Source organism: Toxotes jaculatrix, chromosome 5 (assembly GCF_017976425.1).
Source record: "Toxotes jaculatrix isolate fToxJac2 chromosome 5, fToxJac2.pri, whole genome shotgun sequence".
NCBI classification, from domain to species: Eukaryota; Metazoa; Chordata; class Actinopteri; family Toxotidae; genus Toxotes; species Toxotes jaculatrix.
Window position 1 is genome coordinate 15,867,141 of NC_054398.1, and position 27,841 is coordinate 15,894,981.

The window sequence follows — 27,841 nt, forward strand, 5'->3', positions numbered from 1 at the left end:
ATAGTATTTTTTTTTCGATTGTATTACTGTCTTGCCTATCAGTAGTGTGGCCCTGTGCTGAGAGGGCAGGACCATGTCAAAGTCCACGTGCACCGCTTTGAAGAGGCGGGGTTCCGCCTCGCAGCTTGCCCGCTGATCACATGCAGAAAGCATGGTGTTTGTAATTGCTGCGCAACAAGCGGTGCATGGATGCCGGTTGCCGGAGTGACGTTTGATGCCAGCTGCACGCGGCACAGCGTCTTAAAGCCTTTTTCTCTCTCTCTCCAAACTGCTGTCAATATTCACTTTTATCAGGCAGAGCGGAGACACGCAGGTTATTCTGCGAGGAAAGGGAAGAGTCCTTTCATCAGCCCGAGCAGACTGCTCACAAATGCAATCCGCTCCTCCCACAGGACGGTGGAGACGATGAAGATGATGGTGGTGGTGGTGGTGATGGTGGTGATGATGATGATGATGATGAAGAAAATCACGAAGGGCGCTCTGACCATCCTTGTTTGAATCCTTCGACATGAAAGTTGTGTTTATGGTCGAGAGTAGCCTACAGACCGCCGTGTGCTGCAGGCAGGCAGGGCATCCACACTGAAGGAATTCGCAATAAATAATTCCTGCACCTCCGCAGCTTTAGACCGTAAACTTGCAAACACAGATGTTATTGGCGATGATGTGCGACGAGGAATATGCTGATGAGGATGAAAGTGGCCACATTTAGCTGGGAGAGATTTGTGATTTAAGCCAAAAAAAAATAAAGTAAAAATAGAAAAAACCCCAGGAGCCTCTGTCTTCATAAAAAATCCATTATTGTCAGTTTAATAGCCTAATAAAATGCTTTCGGATCATGCACTGATGCAATTGCATGTCATGATGATGTATTTTGGGCATTTTGGCCAGTTTTCAGTTTCAAATTCAGCAGCAGCCTATAGGTGGTATCGTCACAATTTTCACCAACTTGTATGTAAGACAATACACAGATGTTAGAACACTGATGGACAAGCCTAGACAGAAATAAAACGTTGCCATTTCCATGTAAAACTGCGCTGGGTCGATCAGCATGGTTTACTTTCAGGCCTACATCTATTCTTCGGCTATTGACAACCTCTCCCTTTTCAGTTTGCATGACTGGAGCTCTCACTAGCGCTGCTAGTGGACAATCAAACCTACACACCCACCCCTAGACACACTCGCATTTCTCATTTCTTACTTCTAGTCTAAATTAGATAGCAAGGCGTAGTGTCGGAGCTCACAGATCGCATAGAATTAGTTTGAAGTATTAGCGGTAGTTAAACAGTAAATCTGAAATTCAACATGGAGTCCCCTCCAGATCCAGCGAGCGACCCGGGCAACAGCGCCTCGGAGCCGGCTACCCCGGTCAGGGAAACCCCGGTAAACCTGGAGACGCTCCGGAAAGCGGACCATCCAGCCCCGGTTCGAAGGCAGACCTGCTCAAGCACCAACAGAGGTAAGCAGACCGCGTTTCGCTTTTTTTTTTAATTATTTTTTTTTTTTTAACCGTGCGAGGAATAAAGACCGATCGAGGCTATTTCTTTTTCAAAAATCAAACTTCAAAATGAATTAAATCGCTTCCCCCGTGAATAACTGCACACTGACTAAATTCACCCAAGCACAGTGACATGGCTTTTTTTTATTTAGTACCACCGCGGCTTTTTTTTTTTTTTTTGGCCGTTCGGTTGTAATTAGCGCCTCGGTGTGTGTTGCTGCTGTTCAGGCTCCACTGACAGCTCAAATCATAGGGGGGTGATACGGTCACAGATGTCACATTTACTCTGTCTGCAAGATAAATCAATTACCCAGCAACTTCAAATTGACCAACAGGAGCTTTTCTTTGTGGCAGAACAGGCCAACCTGCTCGCTCAGACGCGATATTGTCAAAGTGGCAAAAGTGAACTTTTGGAAACTGTGGGCTGGTTTATCGATCAGTCCCATTCTCCTTTGTAGGGACATGTCCTCCACTGTTCCTGATACAGCACACAGCGCCGTCTGGCTGGGTGTATATATATATATATATATATATATATTTCAAAAAAACATATCCAGCTAATATATTTATGCTATTCCTGTGCGCAAAAAACCCCCCCCACAGAAACAGACGCCCCAGCAGCTGGAATCTGTTTAGCACCAGCACTCAAACACTCTTGCAAAAGCGTGAAGGCGCTTGCACGGCTTTTGCGACTAAACCTTCACATGATCGGACAATAACAAAAAAAACAACAACAACTGCACAGCCCTGTGTTCAGTTAAGCACCGTCAAAAGTCTGTCTGCATTGCTGCTGAGGACGAGTTCATTTTACACGATTTGCCCACCACGTCCCGTCCATGTTGTACAGTACAGACAGTATTTAACCACACCCCCTCTCCGGCTGTCTCCAGTACAGGCTAACCGGGCTCATCCAAGTTCAAAGAAATAGTGATTTCTCTGCTGATTCTTCACAAGCAGAGTTGGCGTACACATGACAGCGAGGCAAACGGTGTGGCTATGACAATTAATTCATTGCATGGGGTGTGTTTTTGTGTGTGTGTGTGTGTGTGTGTGCGCACTCTTCCTGTGCGCAAGGGTATATTTAGAGTGTGATATGGTGAATGTGGAATGTAAGCTGGTTATGTAACAGGTTTAGCCATAAACAGGCGCGCAACTGAGAGCAGAAATCATCATCGCGGATCTTTCCACTTTATACAAGAGTTCGCCCACCCCCGCCCCGACATCCTCCCCCAGTGATCAGCGCTGCTGTTCAATTAAAAAGAAATCATTGCACTTCAGCGAGCGTTTATGTACCACTGAAGGGAAACTGTGTGACTTTGTGGGCTGGCACAGCCTGAGCACTTATGTAATCGCCGGGGCAAAGACAGGTAGTTGGGAGGCTTCGTGGATTGATTTCTTTTTTCACAAGTCTGACTTTGAGACACTCCTAACCTGCTGACCCATATTCACCCCACCCTTTTATGCACAGGATTAAAGTGCGTCTGGGGAAGAGAAAGACAGGAAAAAGAACGCCTTTGGTCTGTTATGTAATGCTGAATGGGTGAAAAAAAAAAAAAAACATGTTCAGTGGGACAACCTCTACAGCTTTAAAGGAACTTCCTTGCAGTGAAACTTTATTTTGACCTTTTTGCAAAGAATAAGAATGATTGTTAGAGAGTAATAGCAAAACAAGGCTTGAAGAAAAGTTGTGAGAACTTTTAAAAAACTTGTTGCTAGTCAGCATTTGTCAGAAATTGGTTAGGAATCAATTCCTAAATCTAATTATTCTCTTATTTTAACTGTGCAGTTCAAATCTTAATGTGTATTATAGGCAATCACGTAGATGCCTGTTCAGTTTTCAAGGCTGAGGCAATGAGGCAAGTCAGTTTTTATCTTTCAGAATCATTAAGTTGTCACCTGTGGCTTTAATGTACAAATACATACGGTAACAGCAGTCTATTGTGGTCAACCGTCTAATCTATAGGCTCATAAATACATTGAGGGGTGTGTTTACAAGGCCTTACTATGCTGCAACAGTTGGCCTATATTTGCTTTAATATAAATTTAACTAGGCTAATATAGCAGATTATTTACAAATGTAATAATCGAGAAATATTCGGAACATTCACCATGCAGGAGAGCAGAAGAAAAGTTTGCTTTCATAAAGAAATAATGGCTTGATTGCTTTATTTAATAAAGCTTTCATGAAAAAGTACAAGTGTTCCATTAAGAGCTTCAGTTGTTTTATTGCGATGGCGCAGTTCAGCGCAGGATTGCTCAGAAAATAAAACAATAAAAAAAAAAAAAAAACGTTTATGGTTCTCCGTAGTGTTGCAGACTTGTAAGACACCGTTTAGGATTGCAGTTCTACGCTCAGACTCAGGCTTTTCTCGTCCAACCAGCATCTGAAAGGCAGCAGACACTTACACAGTTTCCCTCTTTACACCAGCTGTATTAGACTTTCCGAGGATGCACATTTCTTATCCTGCATGCAGAGCATTTACTGTTTTAACCCTGACTGCTAATACCTTTTAAGTAGAAAAGGCTTACTTCAGCAGAAGCTCTGCTGTAAGACTTGAGTGGGTCAGAGAACAGGCCTTGGAGGGCTGTGGATATCATTACTGGAAAGAAGAAAGGGTGTTATTTTCATATTGCAAGATCCCTCAGTTCGCAAATTTGGAAACAATCAATATTAATGGCTTGGTTATGTAAGGTGATGGTCTCTGCAGAGGCTTGAAACCTCACAGTTGCACAGGGAAGCTCTGAAGCCACAGATCTGATAAGAGCTTTGGTGTTCTGGATCCTCCGCTAACATGACTTTGTTTGAGTGTCAGAATTGTGTGTGTGTACAGTATGTGCTTGTCGTTGTACTGTAATAGTAGACCTCACTGAGTGACGCTATGCTTGTCCTGTTATACTGTACAAACGCTTGTTATTGTCATTTACAGTTACAATGAGTCATCTGCACAACGGTTTCCTTCGCTAGGGAGAAAGAGATGGAACTGACGGCTACCCATAAAGGACAAACAGCATTATGTTGCTTTTAAAATTGTGAAAGTTGTCACCAGGTGAGGTGCGATGTGGTGTCCTAGAGCAGATAATACTGCAGTGTGTCCTGCCTGTTAGTTTGCCTCAGTTTCATTTCAAGATGCAGTCTCTTTTGATCGTTTCATACTAAATACCAGCTTTCATCTAATTATGTCACAACAGTTAGTGTTATTGTAGATTTTCCCATCATGCATCTTTGTTACTGTTTTTGTTTTCCTCAGATTTAAAAAAAAAAAAAAAAAGCAGTTTAAAGTGTTAGTAGAAAACAAATCTCACCTGACACTGCACTATTAGTAGCCGATCCAAACTAAAAAGGCAGAGTATAAAAAAATATTCAGTCTTCTCTTAATGAACACATAACCGCACTTTCATCCAGCAGTTTTATTTTTGGGCAGCGAAATGAGAGCTCTCGGCTAGAGTGGCAGCATTTATTTAGTTGTTGTTGACACAAGACGGATGAGGTGCAGAGGCTTTTAAAAAAAGGTTTTACACAAAATCTCAGAAAGCCCGGAGTTGGCATGGGGCTCGCATGCCACTCGAGTGGACAGCAACATTATTGAGGCTGTGGCATTCTCGAATTCAGTGAATTAGGGCTCTCTGCCCGCTGGAGAGCATGAAGATACAGGTATAGGCTTATAGCTGAGCCTTCAGCTCAGACAGATCCGGGAGAGGAACTCCATTAGGTGTCTCTGGCTGCCTGCCTATATAACATAATATCGAGTTTCGGCCCTCCTGCGTTTTCGATTCTTAAATGTGGGTGTAAAGATAAAGTCCTGAACTTCTTTATTGGCACCTGTCAGGGAGTTAACATTGTTAAATGTTAACAATTGGCCTATTTGAAGCCACAGTGCAGTATTTGATCATCGAGTTCTCCTCGGCCCAACAGTTCAAAACATCAGTCAGTTTAACTGAAAAAGATAACAGTATTTCTACAACTGTACACTGAGCTTTTGCATAGGCGGTGACATCTGCTCTGAGTTTAGACTTTGGCACTGCTACCTATGGAAGGAAAAAAAAAAAAGGTCTTCTGTTCTTATGAGCCTCAAAGGTCAAATTACATTTGAGCGGCAGTGTGCTTATCTAAGGAGGATGTACCTGTGAATGTCAACACAACATCAGGAATAGTAGTTAAATAAGCACTGATTGAGATTTTGTCATGACATTCGCTGATGTAATGATGAATGAAATCTGTAAAATACTGAAATATCATTTTGGCTCAAATTGCCCTGCTTGTTTGTGATGCAAATGACTATTTAGGTCATTGAAATGATAAAGTGTCCTTTTCGTACCTCGTTTCCCTCGAAGGATAGTTTGACTATTCCTTGTTGTATTGGAAAATATATGGTTATGCATTTTTGGATTTTATATCATAATCCAGTTCTCTTTCTGTAAAGTTTCAGTGTATTTTTATTTTTTTTGCTGGCACTCATTATGTGCATGAAGATAAAAATTCTGTCCAAACTTGATCTTTGATTCTCTTTATAGAAACTTTGTTTCGCGACTTGTTTGTATGAAAATGTCATAGTTGTGATAGAAATGGCTCAATTTAACTTATAAATCCATTATATTCAAATATTTAAATGAAGTCCCTCCTTTCTTTAAATCCAGCCTCAACGTTCTGCTTTGTGGGAAAAAAAAAAAAAACACTCAAAGGCATTTTATGAGACCTTGTAAACTACATATTTTTGGTACTTTTTATGTTTAAATAGCAGACATTTGAATGTTTTGAGCTCCACTGGCCGGAGTACAAGGCTGAAAGGCGACTGTCACTTTTTTGGTCAGGCACTATTCTAACCACTTTGGTTGAGTTTGGTGTAACAGTGCAGTCTCCAGGGCACGCTAGCTGGGTCTTAAAATTCTTTTTTTTTTTTTCCCCCTATTTTTTGCTATTGTCATTGAAGCATTGAATCTTCCATTTCTGTAATGTGAAGAGTTTCCAAATCATGCAATAACCTGTGAAGATATAGAGTGGAATGCTGTATTTGGTATGAGGGAAGCTTCATGAAAGAACTCCTGTGGATTTTATTGTAGGAAGCTGCTTTGTAGTTGCACCGTAGGTCCTTCCCTGCCGGTGAAAATTTTCACACTGACAGGACGTTGCTAGCTGTTGGCAGACATACCAGTGCCTCAGTTCGTACTTGACCCATGATTCCCTCTGTAAGCCTAAACATCTGGAGCCAGTGGTTTCAACGTTAACCAGGCTGAAATCTATATGCGTTAATATCAAGTTTGTGCTAATGTGTTTTTTCTTATTTGTATTCGTTGGCAACTTTAATATGATGCAGAAATCTTGACTCACTGAGGCTTAAGTGATTTGAGTCCATGTGCTTTTAATCAGAGCAGGATTTTTTTTTTTTTAAGAGCAGTGGTTGTGCAAGTTGTTAATTTGTGCTGGCATATTACAAAACTATTTGTCACATAGCTCAGGATTCTCACTCTAGATGCAGAACAAAAAGGGAAAGGGTTTGAAAAACTATTGCCTAAGCTAAAACACTACTACAGGAATGGATTTTACAAATGTTCTGGTGTAGCTGCATTTTTTGGTAATTTGTTTTTTAGAGTTAATGGATTTATATTGCAGGCAATGCAGCGTGAGCCCTAATAGGCTACATTAATTAAAAAAAGTTTAAAAATGTCAAACTTAACTTCGACCAAATATGAAAGTTTTTGTCTTGCGGGACAGTTTATTTTGGAGTTTGAATCACCAGTGGCTTAACTGGGGCTGGCGAGGAAGTTTTAACTGGTGACAGACACCAGATTTGATGTGAAATCTCCAGTGGTGAATGATAGCTCAGATCTATGGCCCATTTACAGAAGTTTGTATCTTAGATAGAAAAGTCTGAATAGTAATGACCGGAAATACTCCAGATGCATTATTGGAGGGCGTTAAAGGAGTCTAAATTTAATGTGGTACACTGTGACCTAAGTACTGGTGGCGCTTGGCTCCGTGCTGCTCTGTGCCGCTCTGATATGAAATGGGCCCCTTAGAAGAGGCCTAGAGGGAAAGAGGTGGTGAGAGGGGTCTAAAGGATCACTCGGAGGAATTCTTATGTCATATCTAGGGCCAAGCCTTTTACATCTCCACCAGTGTGGAGGGTGCAAAGCTCCCGAGCAGGTAGGTAAAGCCCCTCGCACTCAGTCAGGAACTTTGACCAGCACTATCTTTCAAACTATCATCTCTTTGCCTTTGAACATCATCATACTGGACACATGGTACGTACATGCTGCTTCACATCGTGTGTGTGTCAAGTCATGTGCACCTAAAGCACACTCAGAGAAAATAGTTTTTCTTTTTTGTTTTTTTTAAACCACAGAGCCTTCACTGTTTCATGCAGAGCACAGACATGTGTTGAACACTTGAGAGAAAAATGGGGATGATCTCCCGGCCGCGGAGGTTCTCCCAGACGTTATGTGCATGTGCGCGCTTTAAAACAGGAAGAGGTAACGTTGTAAAATCTAAAGTATGTTATTCAAACAGCACACCTCAAGAGCCTCGTAACCGTTATTTATCTTGCTTTCCGTGGGCCAAATGGCCCTCATGGCAGCTCTGTTTTAAGGACTGTGCTGAGTGGTGCGATACAACGTCAGACTAAGATGAAAATGGAAAGATCTGTTGCACATTATAGCATGTCTATCACAGACGAAGAGCTCTGCTGTCCTTTGGTTAGAGCAATAAAAATGTAATTTAATAACATCTACATTTATGTATTCTCAGGATGTATTACATATAGCTAGAAGGTGGAAACTGTTGGTCTGGAATGTGTGTTTTTACTCTTCGTAAGTCTCTGCATCAAGTGAAGTGATTTTTTTTCATTTGCACAAATCCACCTTCAAATTTTATAAGTTAATACAAAAAACAGAGTTGCAGGAGCAAAGCATTTTTCAAGTGTATCAGCTTTGATACTCCATGGCTCTGTCACATAGAGGTAAGGTAACAATATTGAGGAAGGCAGAGCACACATACCACGTCCTCCGCCGTCATTTTCGTTATATCAGTGCTGTTAGAGTATTACTTAACAAAGTTTATTTGTCACCTGAAATAAACAAAAAACTTTTGGAGACATGGGAGATAAAACAACTTGAAAATCAGTGTCAATTCTGTTGGCTTGATTATTTATATTGGAATAACAAGCGCAACTTAATCTCATAAATAAAAAAGGGAGAGAGATACAGATCCGTCCCCTCCAGGTACTGCCACCACTTAATCGAATTAGCTCCACTCTCAGGCTTGACGGGCTCTTCAAACACCCCTGGTGACTTCTGAGTGCCGATTACAATCAGCTACTATTTTCAGCCTTTGATTAAAATCTGGTGAGGTTGGACAGAATTTTTTTGAGCGCAGAAGCAACTAATTATTAACATTGCAGCCCATCTCTCTCTCTCTCTTTTTTTTTTTTTTTTAACCAGTTAACATGGGGCCAATAGGCTGGAGTAGTTAAACAATACCCATAAGTATTAATCATGTTGAATCACTGTGTGAAATGATTTGCTTGATCTTACTGAAACATCTCACACTAGTCAGCATGTTGTCCAAACAAATATTTTCACTGACCTTTGTGTCATATCAAGCGAAAGTGTGTGTAGCATATTTGTGAAATCAAAGAGGCCGTTTGTATTTGTTTCATACTGTAACATTTTGTCTGTTTCTGGTGAATTATAACACTATAATCTTTGTTAAATAATCTAGTTGTTCATGCAGAGTTCCTCATGCGGCAGACAACAATGAACACAAGTCTTTCCACATGAAATAATAGAAGATGATCACAATTGTTCATGCCTCACACAGTATGTCACAGAATCATTGTAATGTGCCTGTCAAAGACAATTCGGCTCTTTTGTTACTTTCAAAAGGAAGCTTTTGAATATGAATAAGTCACTAATGAATATTTGGTTCTTGCGTGTGTCTGTGGATTGATTGCTTTAGGAGGCGTACCAAGAGTGTGGCACGATGGGGCTCAATCAATGCAGCAATGCTGCTGTGCGGCGCTCTGACAGTGATTGAAAGACAGTCCCCTCTTCACCATGTATGATACATGAATCCTGCTCTCATTCACTGACAAATATCATCTGTCTGATCAATCAGTATTTGCAGCTTTATTTAACTAATGCAGTGCTTAAGAGGCAATAATTAACTCCATGCTGGGTTGTTAAAAGCCTATTTTTATGTGACAGACAGAAATAGACATACAGAAATAGGAAGATGAAGGCCTTTGGTTGATGTTGATAGTGGCATATTGTGCAGACATTCCTTATACTCTGCACCATGAACTTATCAAGAACTCGAGCTTTTCCGATCGCACAATGGTTCCTGTTGCTTTCAAGTTATGTTAATGTACGAAACTGGAGTTTTTTTTTTTTTTGTTTTCAACTTTTAGCTCTTTTTGCTGAATGTTAAAATACCTTTATTCCTTTTTTTTGGAGCTTGTAAGTTGGTTTGTGTAATTGAAATATAGTATGAAACAGTTTAACTGAGGGGATATTCATTCGATGTCATCTTGTGTTAAACAAGTGTGGTTTGTGATGCTCATTAATTTCTGCTTGCTCCACTTGTGGTGTTTGGGCTCCCTTTGCTGGCTCAGTGCCACAGTGTCGTCTGAAAGAGCCACTTCATCTCTGTCAGGGGCAGGTGGAAATTTGCTGCACACTTCTAATTGGACAAAGTGCCTTTCAAACTCTGAGCCTTCATACACAGATCACATTATCATACAGACCAGGTATCAACAGAGGTTTTTCACCTCGCTTTTCCCCTCCTGCTCGCTGCTGCATCTTTTGTTTGACTCAGATTCTCCCTGTGCTGTGACTCTTTTTAAACTCCCTGCCACCTACTGGCCCAAGGCAAAATAAGCCTTGTCGTACAGATTAATTACAAGAAAGTGCACTTGTTATTTTGACTCGGGAGCTTTCATTCTATACTGTAGAGCAACATTTAGACAAGAGACATTTTCTAAAACCTGGGAGGTCAAAATTATTTTCAAGTGATTTAGCAGATGGTGTTCATTTTGCCTACCTAAGATCTTCAAGAAGATCCTTCCTGAGTTTAGAGCCTTAAATGGCAATAGCCTGGTCATCTTTAGTCTGAAGTACAGAAACATTTGCACCAGCCGGAGGGGGAATCTGAGGCTGCAGGCTAGCTCACAGGGGGCTTTAAGGTCTGCAGTGTAGCTCGGGGGCCAGACCTCACTGTGCTTGTAGAAGTAATTGTTGAAATCTTGCAATCAATTCTTCATCTAACAGGAAACCAGCGAAAAGAGCAGCAAGTCGAGTGAAGATATTTTGTCTATTTGAATCAGATAAAAAGCATAACTTCTGAATTTTGAATGAGCCAGGGAAGGGAGACAGACTTGTGATTGATGTCAGAGAAAAAGTTATCCAAATATGGGGAGATAAAAGACTTTCTCTATTTGTATCATTACAGATAAATTATAGAAAAAAAAGTGCTGAAAAATGAAGTAATGTTTTAGATTTCATTTTTTTGCTGGACAGTTTAGAGTGAAGGAAACATGGAATCAGATAGTCTTTTGTCAAATCTTCTAGGCCAAATGTGAATAAAGAGAGACACATTGAGTGCTGATGCATTTTGAGTCACTGGCCTTCAAGGGTGCAGCACATCTGTATATTAACAGTGCAGCAGTTGATGGAAAGATTTTTTTCTGTTGACATGAAATGTAATGTCAACAGAATAAAGTGTATGTAATGTAATGTGTGTTGAAAGGTGGGAAATAATAAGAGGTTCAGTACAAGTTGGACCGATTGCACCACATATTGTGGGTTTTCTTTTTGATGTGACAGTATTTGAGTCGATTACTTTCGGTTGCATTCAGAGTCGAAACCTGCCATAAATCTTATAGGATGAACACTGAACTTGGACCAAATTTATATTTATTTATTTATTTATTTGCTAAGCAAAGCTTATTGGCTACTTTAAGGAGGATTACATCTGTGTTGTAGATTTTATTTTGGTGCATAAAAGCTGTTTACATCTTTACACCTGGATTGTTGCTGCTCTGGCTCTTCTTAGCAGAAAAGCACAGATGAGAATGCAAAACTTGAGGAAGTAACTGCAGCATCCTCATATTATCACAGTATCCTTTGATAGCTGAAAGGCGCAACCAGTTGCACATAGTGATAAATACATTATCACTTCTCTTTCCACACATCGGGAAAACATGGCAAAATGTTGGCATGCTCTTGCTTATCTTGTCTGCATGTCGTCAGCGCAGATGTATTACCCTGTGCTGATTTGATTCTGGGCAAAGGAAAGTGGACAGGAGAGATTGATGGTGGTGTCCCCAGTCAGACAGATAACACCTGATACTGCCTGCAGGGGGTTGGTCTAGAACACTCCTCCCCTGCACCTCAGATGCGTCGAAGGCTGTGCTGAGCAGGTGAACCGTTCCTTCACTCAATGCAAATTCAGGGCCACATTCGGAGATGATCCCAGGACAATTGAGCCACTGTGGCCCCGAGCACTCTGCACCACATGATCCATGCATCAGCCACACCTGGGAGAAATCCACGCAGGCATGGGGGGTCATTTGTTTAACACAGGTGCATCATGTTTCTCAACGCACTCAATGCACACACACGGTTGAAAGCGCGCCCAGAGACACGCACACACGCCCGAATGCACACGTACACACAGATACACACGTGTTAATGAAATGCTGTCTGCGTACATGGTTATACAGAATATTGCAAAAATGTCTGCAGTACATCATCTTTTGTTCTGACCTGTTGTTTCTGTCACTTGTATACTGTACTAAAATTGTATTTCAAAAGGTGTGTGCTTGTAGAAACACTGTTCAAAGCAGTGCAGGGAGGTATGAAAGATAGCTGCTGTTTTTTGAAGCAACTGCTTAGTATTGTATGAGTGACACGTGTTTTATATTTTGAAGCAAACAAATTGATGTTTGAAACCTTAAGCAAATTCCTTTCTTCCCAATGATTAAGAGGTTAGTCAATAAAAAGAAAATCAAAGTTTGATTACCAGTATATCATTGTAGCCTTTTATCAAGCAGAAATACCACACAGATCCAGCGTTTCAAATGTAAGGAGTTGCTATTTTTGTCTGTTTTCTAACCACTGAAAATTGTACACTTTGGACTTGTTGGTCAGACAGAAAAGCAACTTTTGAAGACACCACCTTAGTCTCTGGGAAGATTTTAAGGGTTTTTTTCACACTATTTTCTAACATTCCTAGACGAAACAATTGCTCAGTTCACAGAAAAAGTAATCGAAAGATCAAGCTCTCCCGTAATTTGAAGCGTAGAATAAAATGAATACCCTTCATATTGACATGACGCTTGATTGTTCCCTGCTCTGACTGTGCAGTATGGATATGGAATCCATTCAAAAACATACTCTGCTCTTTGCACTTTAAAAGCTCTTTTGACGCTCTTATGCTATTTGTTGTAATTCACCAACCATCAGTAACATCTGGGTGTCTTATTGCCATGAATCATGAATGTGTCGCTCCCTCCTCAAACAGATATACAGAGTAGCAAAACAAATTTTCTTTTTTTTAAATTCAGTAACAAGGTGTGCAGCACAGGTTCTCAATGTGTGAAGCAGATGGTGAAAGGCTAGTGTATAATAGATCTCAATATTAACTGCAACACATGCTGGGCGTGTTGGTGGATGGCACACAGCAGAGTAAAAGAGAAGCAATGACCTTCTGTCCCATCATTTACCCCCTTGTGCCCCCCATACCGCTCTCAAATTACTTTGTTTTAGCCAATTAAAGCAGCCGGCTGAGCATCAAGCAGGCTGCCATTTTTCGCTCACCTGGACCCATGTGACATTATCGCTCTGTCATCGGGAGAGATGGCCGTAAGTGGGAATTTCCGGCATGGCACCGTGCCACCTTAGACCCCACTGTGCTCACTGAGATTAATGCAATGACTCTCCCTCCAACTTGCAAGAATCTCAGTCAGCTCTCTTACCTGTTCTCGGTGATAGCGCCACACACGGCTCCTCGCCGCGGGAGCCACGAGCAAAAGACTGTGGTGCTTATACCACGTTCCAAGGCAGACTATAGATATGCAGTTAGGGATATTTTCTGAAATACCTCTGGTACACAAAATGTTTCTAAATGTGCAAGGAATCTATTGTCCTGAAGTTGCCTTGTTGCTGATCAAGATACCATATGCTGAGAAATGGTTCTCCATCCAAATCCTTTAATGGCTCAATAATAGAAAGAAAGACGGCAGACACAACAATACCATGGCATGGGATAAGTGAAGGACTGGAGTGTGTGGTGTTTAACAGCCATACGAGCACAGATTATGTGCTTGAAGGGGCTGAGTTGAGTGCCAGCAGTGACAGTTGGGCTGGGAATTGAGTGTGCCTGGGACGTGCGGCTTGACTCCGCTCGGAAACACCACTGGGTCCAGGGCTCATCTCTGTAGTCCTCCGCCCCCCTCCTCCTGTAAAGGCATTGTGGCCTGCCGTTTGCTCCGCTTCACCGGGGGAATGGATGGGCCCCTGCTCCCGCTTGATGAGCACTCACTAATGGCTGCTTCTTTGAAAGCTGACGGGCCCGTTTGAGGAGGAGTGTCTTTTACTTCCCTCCAGCTTGCCTTGGCTGGGCATTCATCAGGCTGCCTGGCTTTGCTGTCCTGCCCACATGATGGTGCGCCAAGGGGCTGAAACGTCTGTCATTTGTTTTACTTTCAAATAAAAGTTGATGATTTACCAATAAAAAGTAAAAATAGTCTTTTGATGATGTCTGGAGGCATATGGAGAGTGAAGTGTTGCAATAGCGACATTTTCAGCACTTTGTCAGGCTAGAAATAACAAAAGACAGAATAGATTTGTCTTTTTCCCTTTTTTTTGTGTCTGCTCTGATAACAAACAGTGTGGCCACGGTTTTGTGTAAAGTGAAGAAGTGAGTATAGAAGGCACGACAGATATTGAAAGACGGGCTCATACCGAAGGCTGCATTACATTAATCTCGACAAGCTTCTTTATCGTCTGATTCTGTATCAGCTTGTGAAATGGCTTGCCAAAATACACTATGTGATGTCATGAAAGGAAGCGGAAACGATTGCACCCTCTCCCAGTGCCCCCCCCCCACCCTTCCACCCCCTATTCATTTTTTATTTAAGAAAAAGGTATTTTTACTGTTCGGCTGCACAAGAAGGACTCCAGCAGCAGTCTTGAGAAGATGTATTCTTAACACAGCTAAGAACCGGGAGGTCTGTAATAACAAAATAAGCAGCTGTGTTTGAAATCGGGCCCCTTGGCGGTTTGCATACTTTTTACAGGCTGTTAATCCTCTATATTTCAGAAATATATACAAAAAAAAAAAAAGAAAGATGAAGGGAGAAGAAACCAGTGGCAGTCTTAAAGGTGAAGGGTGGGCTGATATTTTTTACAAAGATATCTACACTGTAGATGATACCGGCACATGATGTTTTAACGCTTCATTAGTACAGTTTATGTGATGGATCAGTAAAGCTGCCAGTTATCGGCTGGTTATCTTACTGCTACCCTTGACCGCTGTCCTGTCTTTTCACCCAAGAGGGAGCCGTTGTTCCTGTTGCCTTCCTCTTCACCCGCGTACGAGTCTCCAGCTTCTGGAGACTCCATTAAGAAGTTGGAGTTGTCCTTGGAAATCTCCTCCCTGTAACTTCTCCTGTCTTCACTCTCCCTAGCCCTCTCTCTCTCTCTCTCTCTCCCACTCTGTTTCACGTGCACTCTTTTTTTTTTTTTTCCCACTTGAAACTAGAGCGAAGGTCAGAATGGCGAATTTGATATAAGAGCTGACGTGCTTCCGTGGAGCACCTTGTCAACTCAAAACAATAGGTTTGCAGGAGCTGTTATGGCGAATAAAGAATGTTCGCATATTCCCTGAGAAATGTCCTCCGCTAGACGTTCCCAAAAGAGATGGGAGCATTTGTCTGCATACATTTTTACCGGTCCTGGCCCAGTAGAAAATAGAGGTTGAAGCAAAATGAATTCATTTAGCATGTGAGCAAATAAGTTATTTCACCTGGGAGATTGAAAAAGTCATCCAATTTGCATGTTAGAACCTTTATCCCTGTGATATTTGATTTGGTCATTAAATGCTCAAATGGTCTTCACTGGTCCATTTTGTTCAGCTTTGTGCTGATGTAAATTGAAGCTCTTGTTCTAACCTAACATATAATGTTACAGCTCTATTAGGCTGCACATAATGTCTATGAAGAAGTAACAGATGTTAGCAGTTGCATAATGGCAAGAAAAAGGCAGCTGGCTGTGGTGTTGTACAGCGGAGTGATCAGATAGTTTTAATTTTATCTGACCTCTCTGCCTCAGTGGTATCACTGAGCTGCCTCTTGGTAGGAAACAAGTGAGGATGAATGGAGACAAGAGCCAGTAAGATCCAAATAGGCAGGCAGCAGGTAAACTTTTTTCTGATAGCGATTTATTTTATTTCTAGACACAAACTTCAAGGTATTTTGTGAAATAAAAAAACAGAAACGGAACAAAGACCCCCGTTTAGGACAAAGTGTGAGTCGGAAATGAATGGATGGATGTTAATATAACCGCTTTATTCATTTCCATTGTCAGAGATCTCTCACCAACCAGTTGTCACAGGCAGTTTCATCTCAAATTAAATTCATTTGGATATGACATTTTAATTGGAACACTATTTCCATTAATTGAACAAATTAGAGGAAGTCTGCTGGGGGAAAGGTAATCTCTGCGAGAGATGATTTGGAATTCACAATTTAGAATTAAAAATCAGCTGCTCGGCTTTGTTTGTGTGGCAGCCAGTTTGCAGCAGTGCGCGCAGGCATCGCCAGCGCTCGAGGTCTCAGCGGCACTCAGGGCTCACATTGTCTTCATTAAAAGCGATTAAGGAATAGGTCAATTTAGTCTGCTTGGCTGGTTGGAGCTGTGCATTTCCTCCTATGAAATGTCTTTGTCTTCCTCTGCCTGGGCTCTGTGGGCTCGGGCAGCCACTCGTGCAGCAAATATGATCCGTCACTGTTTTATGCATGTTTACATGTCTGATTGAACATCTTAGTGAGTCATGGCAGTATCATTTAAAATGTTGTCATTTTGTTTTTCATTTGTGTGCGTACACATGTGTTTTCATGCTCCCATGCTCTGTTTCAGCATGCGTGCTGTCTGGGTTCTGATGACTTACTGTCTTATTAGCAATGAAAAGTGCTGTTCACCCTGCAGCGAGCAGGGTGAACAGCGAGCAGTTAACTACACTAAAAAAAAAAAATCTGCTTAAAATCTGTGAGGTTGATCTCATAAACACGTGCATGCAGAAACCTTCCTCATATAGAAACATGAGGTTTCTGTGATGCTTCCGGTTGAATGGATGGTGTTTCTGTGTGGCTAAATAGAGCTTTTTATTCTTATTGTTCCTGAAAGTATTTAGGATTCCCTGTTGCTTCTTGAACGTTTAGATGCTGTGCATGACCTTGCAGTTTCTCCACATTAACTCCTATTTAGAATATAGCATGTGATACTGAAGCGCTTTTTAGGTGCCCTCCAGACAGAGATAACTGATACAAAATACAAAATGTTGTCTGCAAATTTTTCATTTCAGGGTGGCCACCTGTCAGTTTAGGTAGACTGGCAATTTGGCCAGGTGAGAAAAACCAGTGCCAAGTGAAACCAGCTGTAAGATAAATGTTGCACATATGTCATCAGATTATAAAGGAAACTGTCTATTCATCCTGCATGTGCAAGGACAAAATTCTAACAGCTGATTGTTATAGTATTCTCTCTTTTTATTTGAATTGTTCTGGAGTATCAAACGAGATAAGTGCTGCATGTTTAAAAAAAAAAAAGAGAGACATCTCTGTTGCTGTGTTGCTAATATTTGTATTTTATAACTTTGCAACAGGAGCCCTTTGAAATTTCAGCTCATTGTGTTCCATCCTATTCAGATCATGTGGTTTCTCAGCTACCACACTGTTGTGTGTCAACATGCGCCACAAGCACCTGTGACCATGGAGCTAGATGCCGAGTGTGAACCTTGAAAATGAATCACAGCACAGTTTTGAAACACTGATACCATTTGCTTGTGCTTTCAAATTGAAATTCTTTTCAGATGTATAATTCTTCATCAACCCTGGCGCCCTCAGTTAATATTTGTTTTTATAGCAAGCCCTGGAAATGTTTTTAAATTGAAGTACAACTGATGCGACTGGTATGAATGAGGTAAGGAATAAAGCAAAATAATACCTTGGCATGTGCTGTACCGGAGCATGCAAATTGCCTGAGAGTCCTAATTGGAGCTCTTTATTGTAAAATGTGGAGGGAAAGCAAAGGATAGGGTGCAAGGAGGAAAGAGAGAGAGACCGAGACAGAGGGGGGCTCCTAGATAGCGGGGCCAGGGGGGAAAAGTTCCCCCATGCTTGTCAGAGTTTGAGCAAGTTCAGAATTGATGGAGCCCACAGGCAGCTCTGCTAATTTTAGTTGAAATCACCTAAGTGGTTTGGCTAATTTATCCAGGCTCCTCGGCCTCAGCCCCTGGTTTCTGGCTCTCCCCTGCCTCCCCCCTCTCCTCCCTCCCAGATATATCCACAAAGCGTGAAGGTACCAGGAGGTGACAGTGGGAACAGAAGGGTATTTTGTGCCCAGCTGATTTGCGGAGCACTGGGCGGTTTCAACCTGTGTCATACGTTTGGATATTGTTTGACCCTTAACGACAGCCCAGGTTCAACCATCTATTTCATAAAAATGATTTATACCACTCTGTGTTTAATGGAGAAAGTGAAATTACATATTAATTTTGAAGGAAATTGGATGCAATCACTGATAGATCTGGTGTTTCCTGATAATGTTTTATATTTCACATTTCTGATATTTCTCGATAGTTATGCAGATATGAGGATCTGAATATCAGGAGATGACAATCATTTTAAATCTTCTGGAGAAGATATAGCCAGCTAGTGTGATTTTGTGTAATGATGGTCTGCCAGCTGGATATGCTGAACATATTGAAGCTTAACAAGCATGATTGCTGGCGTTTGAATGTTTAGTAACAAATCAGAGAGTCCCTTCTTTTGCTTTCCTTTCAACACCAACTCAAAAGAAAGTTGAGAAAAGGGGATTTCGGATACAACTTAGAATGAAGCCACAAGGTCAGTAGATAAAACGAGTATTTTGCTTCCCAGTAATTTAAATGGTTTTTATATTCTTTGTGGAGTCTTGTGGGCGAGAATTCAAATGGCAAGTTGTGAGTTTGGGATCCTACTTGTGATTGTTAAGGTTATTGAAATGGTTTTAGACAGTCACATGATGAAACCTGAGCAGGTTGTCTAAACGTGAAATATCAGGGTGACTGAAGTACATCAAAACCGTCAGACGTTGTGAGTCTGAAGCAGCATGGATTTGCATGCCAATCTGTTGCTTATGTTTTTCTGAAGCTTGACTCAAGAGTTTGTATGGAGTAATTAGTGTCTTGCGCCAAGGATCCTGTTCACTTAAAGAAATCAATGACATTGCTCACTGTCCATTAGTAAGTGACAGCTCATAATTGAGAATTTAATGATGTTAAATTACTGGACTGTGTTTTGTATTTAATAGGTCTAGTAACAACAAATGGCAACTTGTTAGTGAGCCTGTTACACAAGAAGCTTTTGGTTTAAAAGAAAAGCAAATCTTGCAGACTGGTATGATTTTACACTTAGTTATAACAGTAAATCTTCTGTTCCTCTTACAGCAGATGTTTAATACAGCCTGTATTTGAATTCTTAGCGTCAAATATTCTGATCAAATGGGATATGTAAAATATTGTATGAGAAACATTTTAAGACGTTCAAACCCAGATTGTGTTAGCAGCATGAAAGAAACACTGAATTGCACACCAGGCCTGTGCAGCCATCCATTCATGAATTAATCATTTTGAAAGAAAAGTGCAGTCAAAACCGGGAAGGTGAGGGGATGTGGCTGCTTTGGTGTAACATTACCTTTGATGGAAAACGCTCAAATTAATTTAATAAAAAACTTGCAGAGACATTATGAAAATCCCTCCTGTTTTCTCAATATTTAATTTGCAGACAAATTAAATATTAATTGATTTCTGGTCTTTGTATGGAACAGGTTAACCCTAGGTTCATATTCATCACAAGGCAGCACCAGGCTGTCTTATGTTTTTCTTTTCAGCACAGAGCCATGAAGATATATGGCAAGTATGATTAGTTTGATTTATGTGTGATAATATGCATTTCATTAACTGGAACTAAGTAGTAATAGATTATGACAAAAGACAGATAAACGGATGAAGATAATGTTTCATTGTTGTAAAACCATCAGGATATTTCCACAGTTAAGATAAATATTTATTTCATTCCTTGATTTTTCTTTTTTTTTAAAGAAATATCTCAATATAAACAGTTTGTGTTTCTACATAGAGTGTGGTTTCTTGAGAAAAAAAAAAGAAAGAGGAGCAAGAGGAGATGTTTGCAGTCTTGTGTGTGAGCCAGCAGTTTTTGGCAGATGAATGTAGGGGTTTTATGTGCCAAGCACCTGGTCAAACTGCAAACAATGAGGGGCTTATGGATTCTCTTTATCCAACAACGACTGAGATGATACCTAGAACGTTAGAGCTCTTATGGGCCCCTCTAAGAAATGCTGACGCACAATGATGCTCAGCACTTCTGGATGCTGTGAAAATGTTTCCAAGCTTTATATACAGTATGTAGTTGGAACTCTACAAGCTATACTTCATTAACATATTAATGTTCCTTCATCTTAAAGGAAGCATAGTTTTGCTGTTTTTTTTTTTTTTTACGTTGCTCATTACCTACTGAACGAACGAAGCAGCCTTCCAAGTTTGTCAAGCTCACCAGCTCAAAGGTGTAGCGTCAACTCTTTCTCACACAAAAAGTAAATGATGAATATATAAGGATAAAATATGATCTACTTAAACAGCTAAAGGAATACTGATATTGCATAGAGGCAGCTTAGAAAAATATCTGCAAAACCAAATTTCACTGTGTAGGGTCTTGCTTGAGTCTTTAGCAGTGATCTAATAATGAGTTCCACAGATGGGTTTGTTGGCTGAAGCGCTGCTGAGTCCACCGTGTATGCAGTAGAGAGTGTCAAAGTGTCTCCTGTGCAGGATCATCTCCAGGTTTGGGCAATGGATGGTGTCTGCCAGACATGCTGGCAGTCAGTGGGCCTTCTCTCCTGCACTACCTGGGCTGGAGCTCAGCCAGGGTTAATTATAGGGGAGCTCCAGAGTCTTGTGTCACTAAGGATGGTAGACAGAATATTGTCATACTGCCATGTCCTATACAGAAAAGACAAGAGTAAAAGCACACCTGCTCAGCCAGAGTTTCAGCAGTGTTTCTCTCTTCCACAGTCATTTCACTGCAGGCCTGAAGTGAACAGTTGCCAAGAGCCAAATGGCTGGTAGAATGTGTGTTTGGTGGGTAAAGCAGTAACAAAACCCCAATGCACAATGACTAGTAACTTTTTTAGACAATTTTCATGGATTATTTACAGTAAATGCAGTCTTTGAACAGGCTGCTAACTCTGAGGAAAAAAATTACCTTGACAAGTACTTCTGGATATCCATCAGTCTGTCGGGTCATCCAATTCTTTGTTCCAGAGCAAGATATCTTGACAACTGCTGGCAGGACTGCAATTAAGTCTGCTGAATATCTGAGGTCCCCAGAGAATGGCACCACTGTAATGCTAAACTTTCTGCCATGAGGCCAAAGTTTCCTCTTGTAAAATAGAAATATCAAAGGCCAGCATCAACTCTGCACATTTTTAACTTATCAGCTAACAAACAGCAAAAATAATCAAATTCCTAATTCATTCCTATATTCGTCAGATCAATCTTTTTCTGTATACACAAGAACACTGTCATATCCCCCTGTCATCCTCTGGAGAGCACATTCATGGTTCACTGTTGTGACCCACTGACCTTTCCTTTACCACCCCTTGGGCCAAAGTGTACACCTATAAGTAACATCTTTTAAAATCTAAAGGGCAGATTACCATGTACATTTCTGAACATTGTCATACTCCCCAGAGGATCTCCGACCATTTGGTGATCACATTCATCACATGACCTTTTCTTCTGTGCCCTTTGGACCTTTTCTTTACCCTTGAAACTAGTTATTAACTTTGTACACAAAATAACCAGTGGCCAAACTGTTGGGAATTCTGTTTTGAATATTATAGGTCTCCAGGGGCTGAACTTTAGGGATGGTTCCTCTAAGATATTTTATAATGTATTTGGCTGATTACATTATATTTTCTGTGCATATTCATGCTTTCCACAGGAAAAGCCCATCTGAACTTTGTGATTTGATGACCTGTTTTGTAGTACTAATCTGAGGTCAGACTTTACATTTTTAACCCCCATGGCTGCATGGCTTTGAAAGCTTCTGTATGCTTGTCTGTATATTAGGGGTACTAGTGGGACTTCAAATTTTTAGTCTTGTTTAGGATCATCACATATTAGACAAAGAGGTTGTTTCAGGTGGTGTGGCTAATTTCTCTACTGTTCACTGTTAGTCCAATGGCTCGATCTCCTCCAGTCGGATTTAGACTTAGTGTAGCTTAAATTGGTTTGCAAGAGAGACAAATTTGTCATCTGAGAATTTTCAAGGTCTTTTACAAAGTTTCCCAAAGTGAACGGTAGAGCTGAAAATCTTAAAGCACGTTGTTCATCTATCAACTCTTATCTGGCTTTTCTCTAAAGTAAAAGTGTGTTTCTTCCTTTTTTTTTTTTTAAACTTAGACAAGTGTCTAGTCATGGCAAGCTGGTGCACATTGGCCTAGAAAAAAAAAACAGAACAGCTTGTGTTGCTGAAGTTTCCTCCCCTGTCTAGTTATTTTTAAAATGCCCCATTTCCGCCATTGTTGTGGCATTGTTTTGACCTTACGCAGAACAATTTTCCCCAAGTCAAATTAGCTTTCACCATTCAAAGAAATGTTGTAATATAATGGTTTGACGGTTCTGCCTGTAAAATATAAAGAAATGGAGGGCCATGCCACTGGGGTTAATAATATTCCTCCTCTTCAACAAGTACCTTGGGATCCTAAGTGTCCTTGAAAGCAAACGGCATCTCACTTATGCTGGGCATCTTGCAGGACTCATGGGTAATAGCAGTCTACTTTCCTAACTCTGCGCACATTGTATCAGGCTGATTCACATGCTTCCTCTGCAGGGTTGGTAGTAAAAAAGAATCCTAAATGTTTCTCCTGCTGTAATTTTTTTTCAGGCTTACTAGAATAATAACCAGGGAAGATAATTGGTAAAATCCTTTTCTTGCCATTACTTATTATATAGTCTTCTTTGTACATGAGAAAAAGCATCTACTGCAAGAGATCAATAGCAGCTCATCAGTCTTTCGAATGCACCAGCGTGAGAACTAAAGTCAGCCTTCATGCAAGTCAATGAGCACCTGGAGTGCTTTTCCCAGAGGCCGCTAAGTGTGCATAGCAAGGGACTACCAGGGAACTGCAGCAAGGTCTCACAACCTGCTTTGATAGGACAGAGTCAGAGAGGCTTCTTGCGGAGATGCTGGGCCCGCCGAGGTTTACACCACCTGTTTGTTTCCCTTCTCCTGAGCAGCGCAGATCTTACATGCCGTTCTGTGCCCAGCCTGCCGGGAATTGGGGTGTTAGATACAACAAAAAAGGTGACTGAGGAGTGCTGAGTTCGGGATTATGATTTATTAATCTGCACTCCTTTAAATTCCAAACTAACGGTGTGGGGCTGTGATGCACACTCTGGGGAGTAATCTTATAACACAGAACAATTCAGATTCACCAAAGTCTTGTCTTCTGTAACTGCAGGAGAATAAAAAATATACTGACACAGTGCAGCCAAGGGACACAAGGAACAAAAGCTCCAAAGCCAAAAGTTCAAGAAGTGGAGGTCGTGGACAAAAAAATGGGAAGTTTATCTTTCCTAGTGGACTATATTTTAGTACTTAAGCAACAAGCTTGCTTTGTTTAAGAAGTCATTTGTTTTTCAAGCTGTTGGTAGAGATGAGCTGCGTGCAATATAAAGGTACTGTTGTATTTTTGGTCATTATTTGGATGAATACCAAATGAAGAAAAGCATCTGATATTAAGTTTTTATGTGGCGTGCAGTTTCAGAGGTGTATTAATTTAGAAGTTGGGTATGATTACAGTTAATTTAGTCCCACCTGTGAGGCTACAAAAACAAAAAAAAAATAAAAACTTAGTGTCAACTGTTCTGGTACAGTAGTGGCCTCAGGTGTACTTTTCTACCGTGGAGATTCATCCAGCAGGAGAGAAATATTTTTTTTTCTGCCAGACATTTCTTTGGCAATCTTTCACTACTTGACTTGGCTCTGTGTTTGCACGTACCAGCACAGCCAACAAGGTGGTTAAAGAAGCTCCAATGCTGAAGCATACACATGTCAGAAGGTGTCAGATCATCATTACAACCTTTTTTTTTCACATTACATACTCTCATATTAGTATGATTCTTTAATTCATATTCCCAAACTTGTCAAGTCCATTTCTAGATTTGCATGATAAGCCTGTAAAATAGAAGGTGCAGTGTGAATTTAAAGCACACTGTGATCGTTTACTAAATATTTGGTCCTCACAGTCCATCATCCTCCACAGCACATTCTGTGCGGTGTAAGATTTCACTATCTCCGCAGAGCTGTCAGCTGCATGCCAGATCTCACTCTGGCTGCATATGAAGTCAATTATGTGCAACCATTCCCCCTTGGTAATACATAGATGTCACTTAGAATGTATTTCTTTTGGGGTTACTTTGATATCTTTAATATGAAGGCCATCCATCATTACAGATGTTGTGGTCTCCAGCTTGGTGTGTCAGGCAGTTACAGTAGTCATGAAAATGTGATGCATTTCCTAACAGAGCCGGCACCATATGGTGCAGTGTGTGTTTTTCTTTGTGTGGATGTGTACTTAGGTACAGCAGCGTGTATGTGTTTGAGAGAACAAGAACAATACGTGAGAATAAGTAAGTACAAGTGATATAGAAAAGCGGGTTCTTTGGGTAGACAACTGGATATCTCTGTCTTATTTGTGTTATTAAAAAAAAAATCTGCTATACTTGATGTAAGATCTAAGTCTGTGATGTAAGCCTGTGAAGGTTTTAGAAACTGTTCATCACAGATAATTTAGTAAAACAAATAGCACATGCTTTGCTGAGATATGCTGAAATATGATGCATAGATGTTTTTAGCTTTTCAAATGACTAGTGCTTTACTAAACTGTGCTCATTACAAAGTGATAAGTGTGTGTGAATGTTGCTTGTGCACTGGCTGTCTGGGATTTCCTTTTAAAGTGCTGTGTAAGTGAGAGGGCAAAGCTGGTCCTCTGTCCATTAGAGCAGAACCACTATCCTTCACCTGACAAAGTTTGGGAAAGGACACGGATGTTTCCAGTCTACTTCATAGAGTTCAACCTAGCTTCGCCTTGGGAGCCCAAGTTTTGTGTTTGAAGAGTGGATGTGAGGGGTAAATGGGACGGGGGTGATGGGCCGGTGGGGGTCTGTATGAGCGGACACGGATGCGGGGATGTGAATAGATGGTCTAAAATAAGAAGTAGCCCCTTGGTCAGAGTCGTGGCAGATGGAGGCTCAAAGAATGAAATGATGCCAGCATTCTTTGTGCAGTCTGGTGCCAGCAGTGCACTCGATGGACCGCTTGAGACCAGGGTACGGCCGATGTGATAAGACAGCTGCCTTAGCCTAACCTCTACAAGGTCATTTTGGCCAGAGTAGGGCATCGCGCTGCTGAGGGGAGGCACCCTGAATCCACACGAAGACGGATGAGTTGAAAGTGAAACGAGTCATGATTTTTTAACTGCGGAACTTGAAAGATGTGCTGTCAAAGAAGCATTATTAACGTTTGCACAATTTGTAGAGAGTTCTCTTATGTGAGGGTGGCAAGAAGTTGTATTGGTTGTGAAAGTTTTAAACATTAGCACCCTGTTTCTGAACTATGTTTTAAATGAGCTACCCAGTATATCAAAGCAAAAATTAGCATGGAGAAAGTTTGGAGGTGCTAATGACTTTGACTGTCCCTGTGGAAAGGCTTACTGTTCCAGAGAAGTTGTAGAGTGTGTGTGTGTGTGTGTGTCTGTGTGTGTGTATGTGTGTGTGTGTGTGTGTGTGTCTGTCTCTGTCTGCGTTACGGAGCGAGAGCAGAGTGTGATTCACTAGTTAATAAATCATGCCAGATGAGTTTATCATGGAGATACAGAAGCTCCTCTGGGTCCTGAGCTAACAGCAAGTATCTGGGAGCTGGTACAACACATGATGAAATGCCGTTGTCATGTATATCATTTTTATAGCCCCTAACTTTTTACCTTCATTGCTGTCAAAGGGGCAGGATGAGTGACTGTGTATCAAATATCCCAATGTGTTTGCTTTAAGGAGGAGATGGCTGACTTATCAAACCGGAAACATTTTGGCGCATGCACTACATTCACTGCCACAGCACCTTAAAATCAGTTTTTATCAGCTTAATCCGGTTTGATTATCTGCTGGCAACAAATTAACCATTCTTGTTTACTGTAATTGAGTTCTTCAATGAGTACTTGGTAATTCTGCTGAACTTTCTCATCTTTCCTTTCACAGGGGCATTGATAGTATCTCCCCAGTGTGCATTGAAGATGCTCTTATCTTTATGCAGCTGATGCAGCTTGTCATCCATTGGGGAGAGTATTTGGATAATGATCATTAAATTGACTTGATGGGCTCTGACTCGTGACTAAATAAGTAACTTGTAACAGCAGGATTTCGGCATCATGCTCAAATGAGACCTTGATTATGTCAGTAATCTCTCTGTGTAATTTTATTTTGGAATCATATTTCTTGGAAATTAAAAAAAAAAAAAAAAAAAAAAAAAAATCTTGTTTTATTTTGAGGAGACCAAACTCTTTGGAATGACTTTGAAGGCAAGAGCGGGCAGTGCACCATTCCTCCTGCGCTCCTCTCAGGGAATAAAAGTCAGTATAACGGCTATCTCAGCTAATGACTTGGGAGAACAAACCTTGGTCTCTTAACATCTAAGACTTATTATTTTTAGCTCTGGCCAATGCTAAGCTTATCCCTCTTACAGGCAGCACGTTTTGTGATATCAGATGTGGAAATTAAAGCTAAATGACTTAAGGGGAAGATTGCCCACACTGCAAGTAGGCTACTCTGACCTTCAATAAAGCTAAGCTTGACATGCCTATTTCTCCCCTTTTTTGCTCAAGTCTTTTCAGATCAGCGGGCTTGTAACATGATGGCTTGGTATTAACTGCCATCAGTTTCCTACATTTCTCCAAGGTCCATTTTTTTTTCTTTTTTTTGCTGGAATTCATAGGACTTTCCCTCAGATGACATGCTTCAAATTGCCCTTTCTTTCCCCCTTAAATGTTTCAACTTGATGCGTTCTGTTTCATATTAACCTTTCACCACAAATAATTTAAAATGAACTATTGAACTATTGAATGATAGTCATTCCACACAAATTTTCAGTTGATTAGTATTTAGCAAAAAGGTCATGTATTAGAAACAGCACAATATATATAGACTCAAGAGTAAAAAGGCCTCCACTGTTTCATCTGCTGTTTATTTATTCAGGCTATCTGTTTTTTTTTTTTTTTTAATCACCCTAACCAGCATCTTGAATGTAGAGATGTAAAGCATATTTTTGAGTTGCTTTACAGGGGGCGTGTGTCCTTAATTACACTCTGGCGTTTTGCACGGCTTAACATGCAGGGAACAGTTACATAAAAGCAAACCACAACACTGTTTTGTAAGTTTCAATTTCCTGTTTTTGTTTTTGTTTTTTTTAGCTTTTTCTTTAGGTCCACTCAGGTGTGGTTGAAAAACTGAGACATTAAGATTTTAAATGGATTGCTGTAACATGTGTGACCCTTTTCATACACTCCTAACTCTAAACCCCACTTTGAAATCTCATTTAAAAGTTACCTTTTGTAAGACTTGTTGGGTGTATTTACTGGCAGTTTATTTTGTATTTTGTAACACCTCAGTGGGTGGACTGGATGTACTATTTTGAGTTTTTAATTTTTAATTTTTTTTTCCTAAATATGCCCACTCTCACCTCTGTGCCTTCTGGTTCGCAGAAAAGCTCAGAGCTTCAAAGTTCCTGCCAATGTTTTTGACTCCTTCTAGTAATGAGATGAAGTACAGTACATAAGGGGAAGAACTCTCAAGATGCTTTTTCAGGGGGCTTTGGAATACATTTGGTAAAATGTTTATGATGCCAAAGACCAGGGCTGGCTTCTCATTAGCTGATCTACCCGTTGCAAGTGTTAGAGCGACATTAGTCTTTTGGGTTAATCTTCAAACGTTCCCATATTTATACCCATCAAATACCA

At 40.8% G+C, this 27,841-nt stretch overlaps 1 protein-coding gene across 1 annotated transcript in view; it reads left to right on the forward strand.

The window, feature by feature from the left end:
• The first annotated feature begins 1,167 nt into the window (after positions 1-1,167).
• Positions 1,168-27,841, forward strand: part of roraa (RAR-related orphan receptor A, paralog a) — a 173,440-nt gene continuing 146,766 nt past the window's right edge. The window contains exon 1 of the mRNA XM_041037662.1: positions 1,168-1,456. Coding sequence (XP_040893596.1) covers positions 1,303-1,456 — 154 coding nt within the window. The 5' untranslated portion in view covers positions 1,168-1,302. The remainder of the gene's footprint in view (positions 1,457-27,841) is intronic.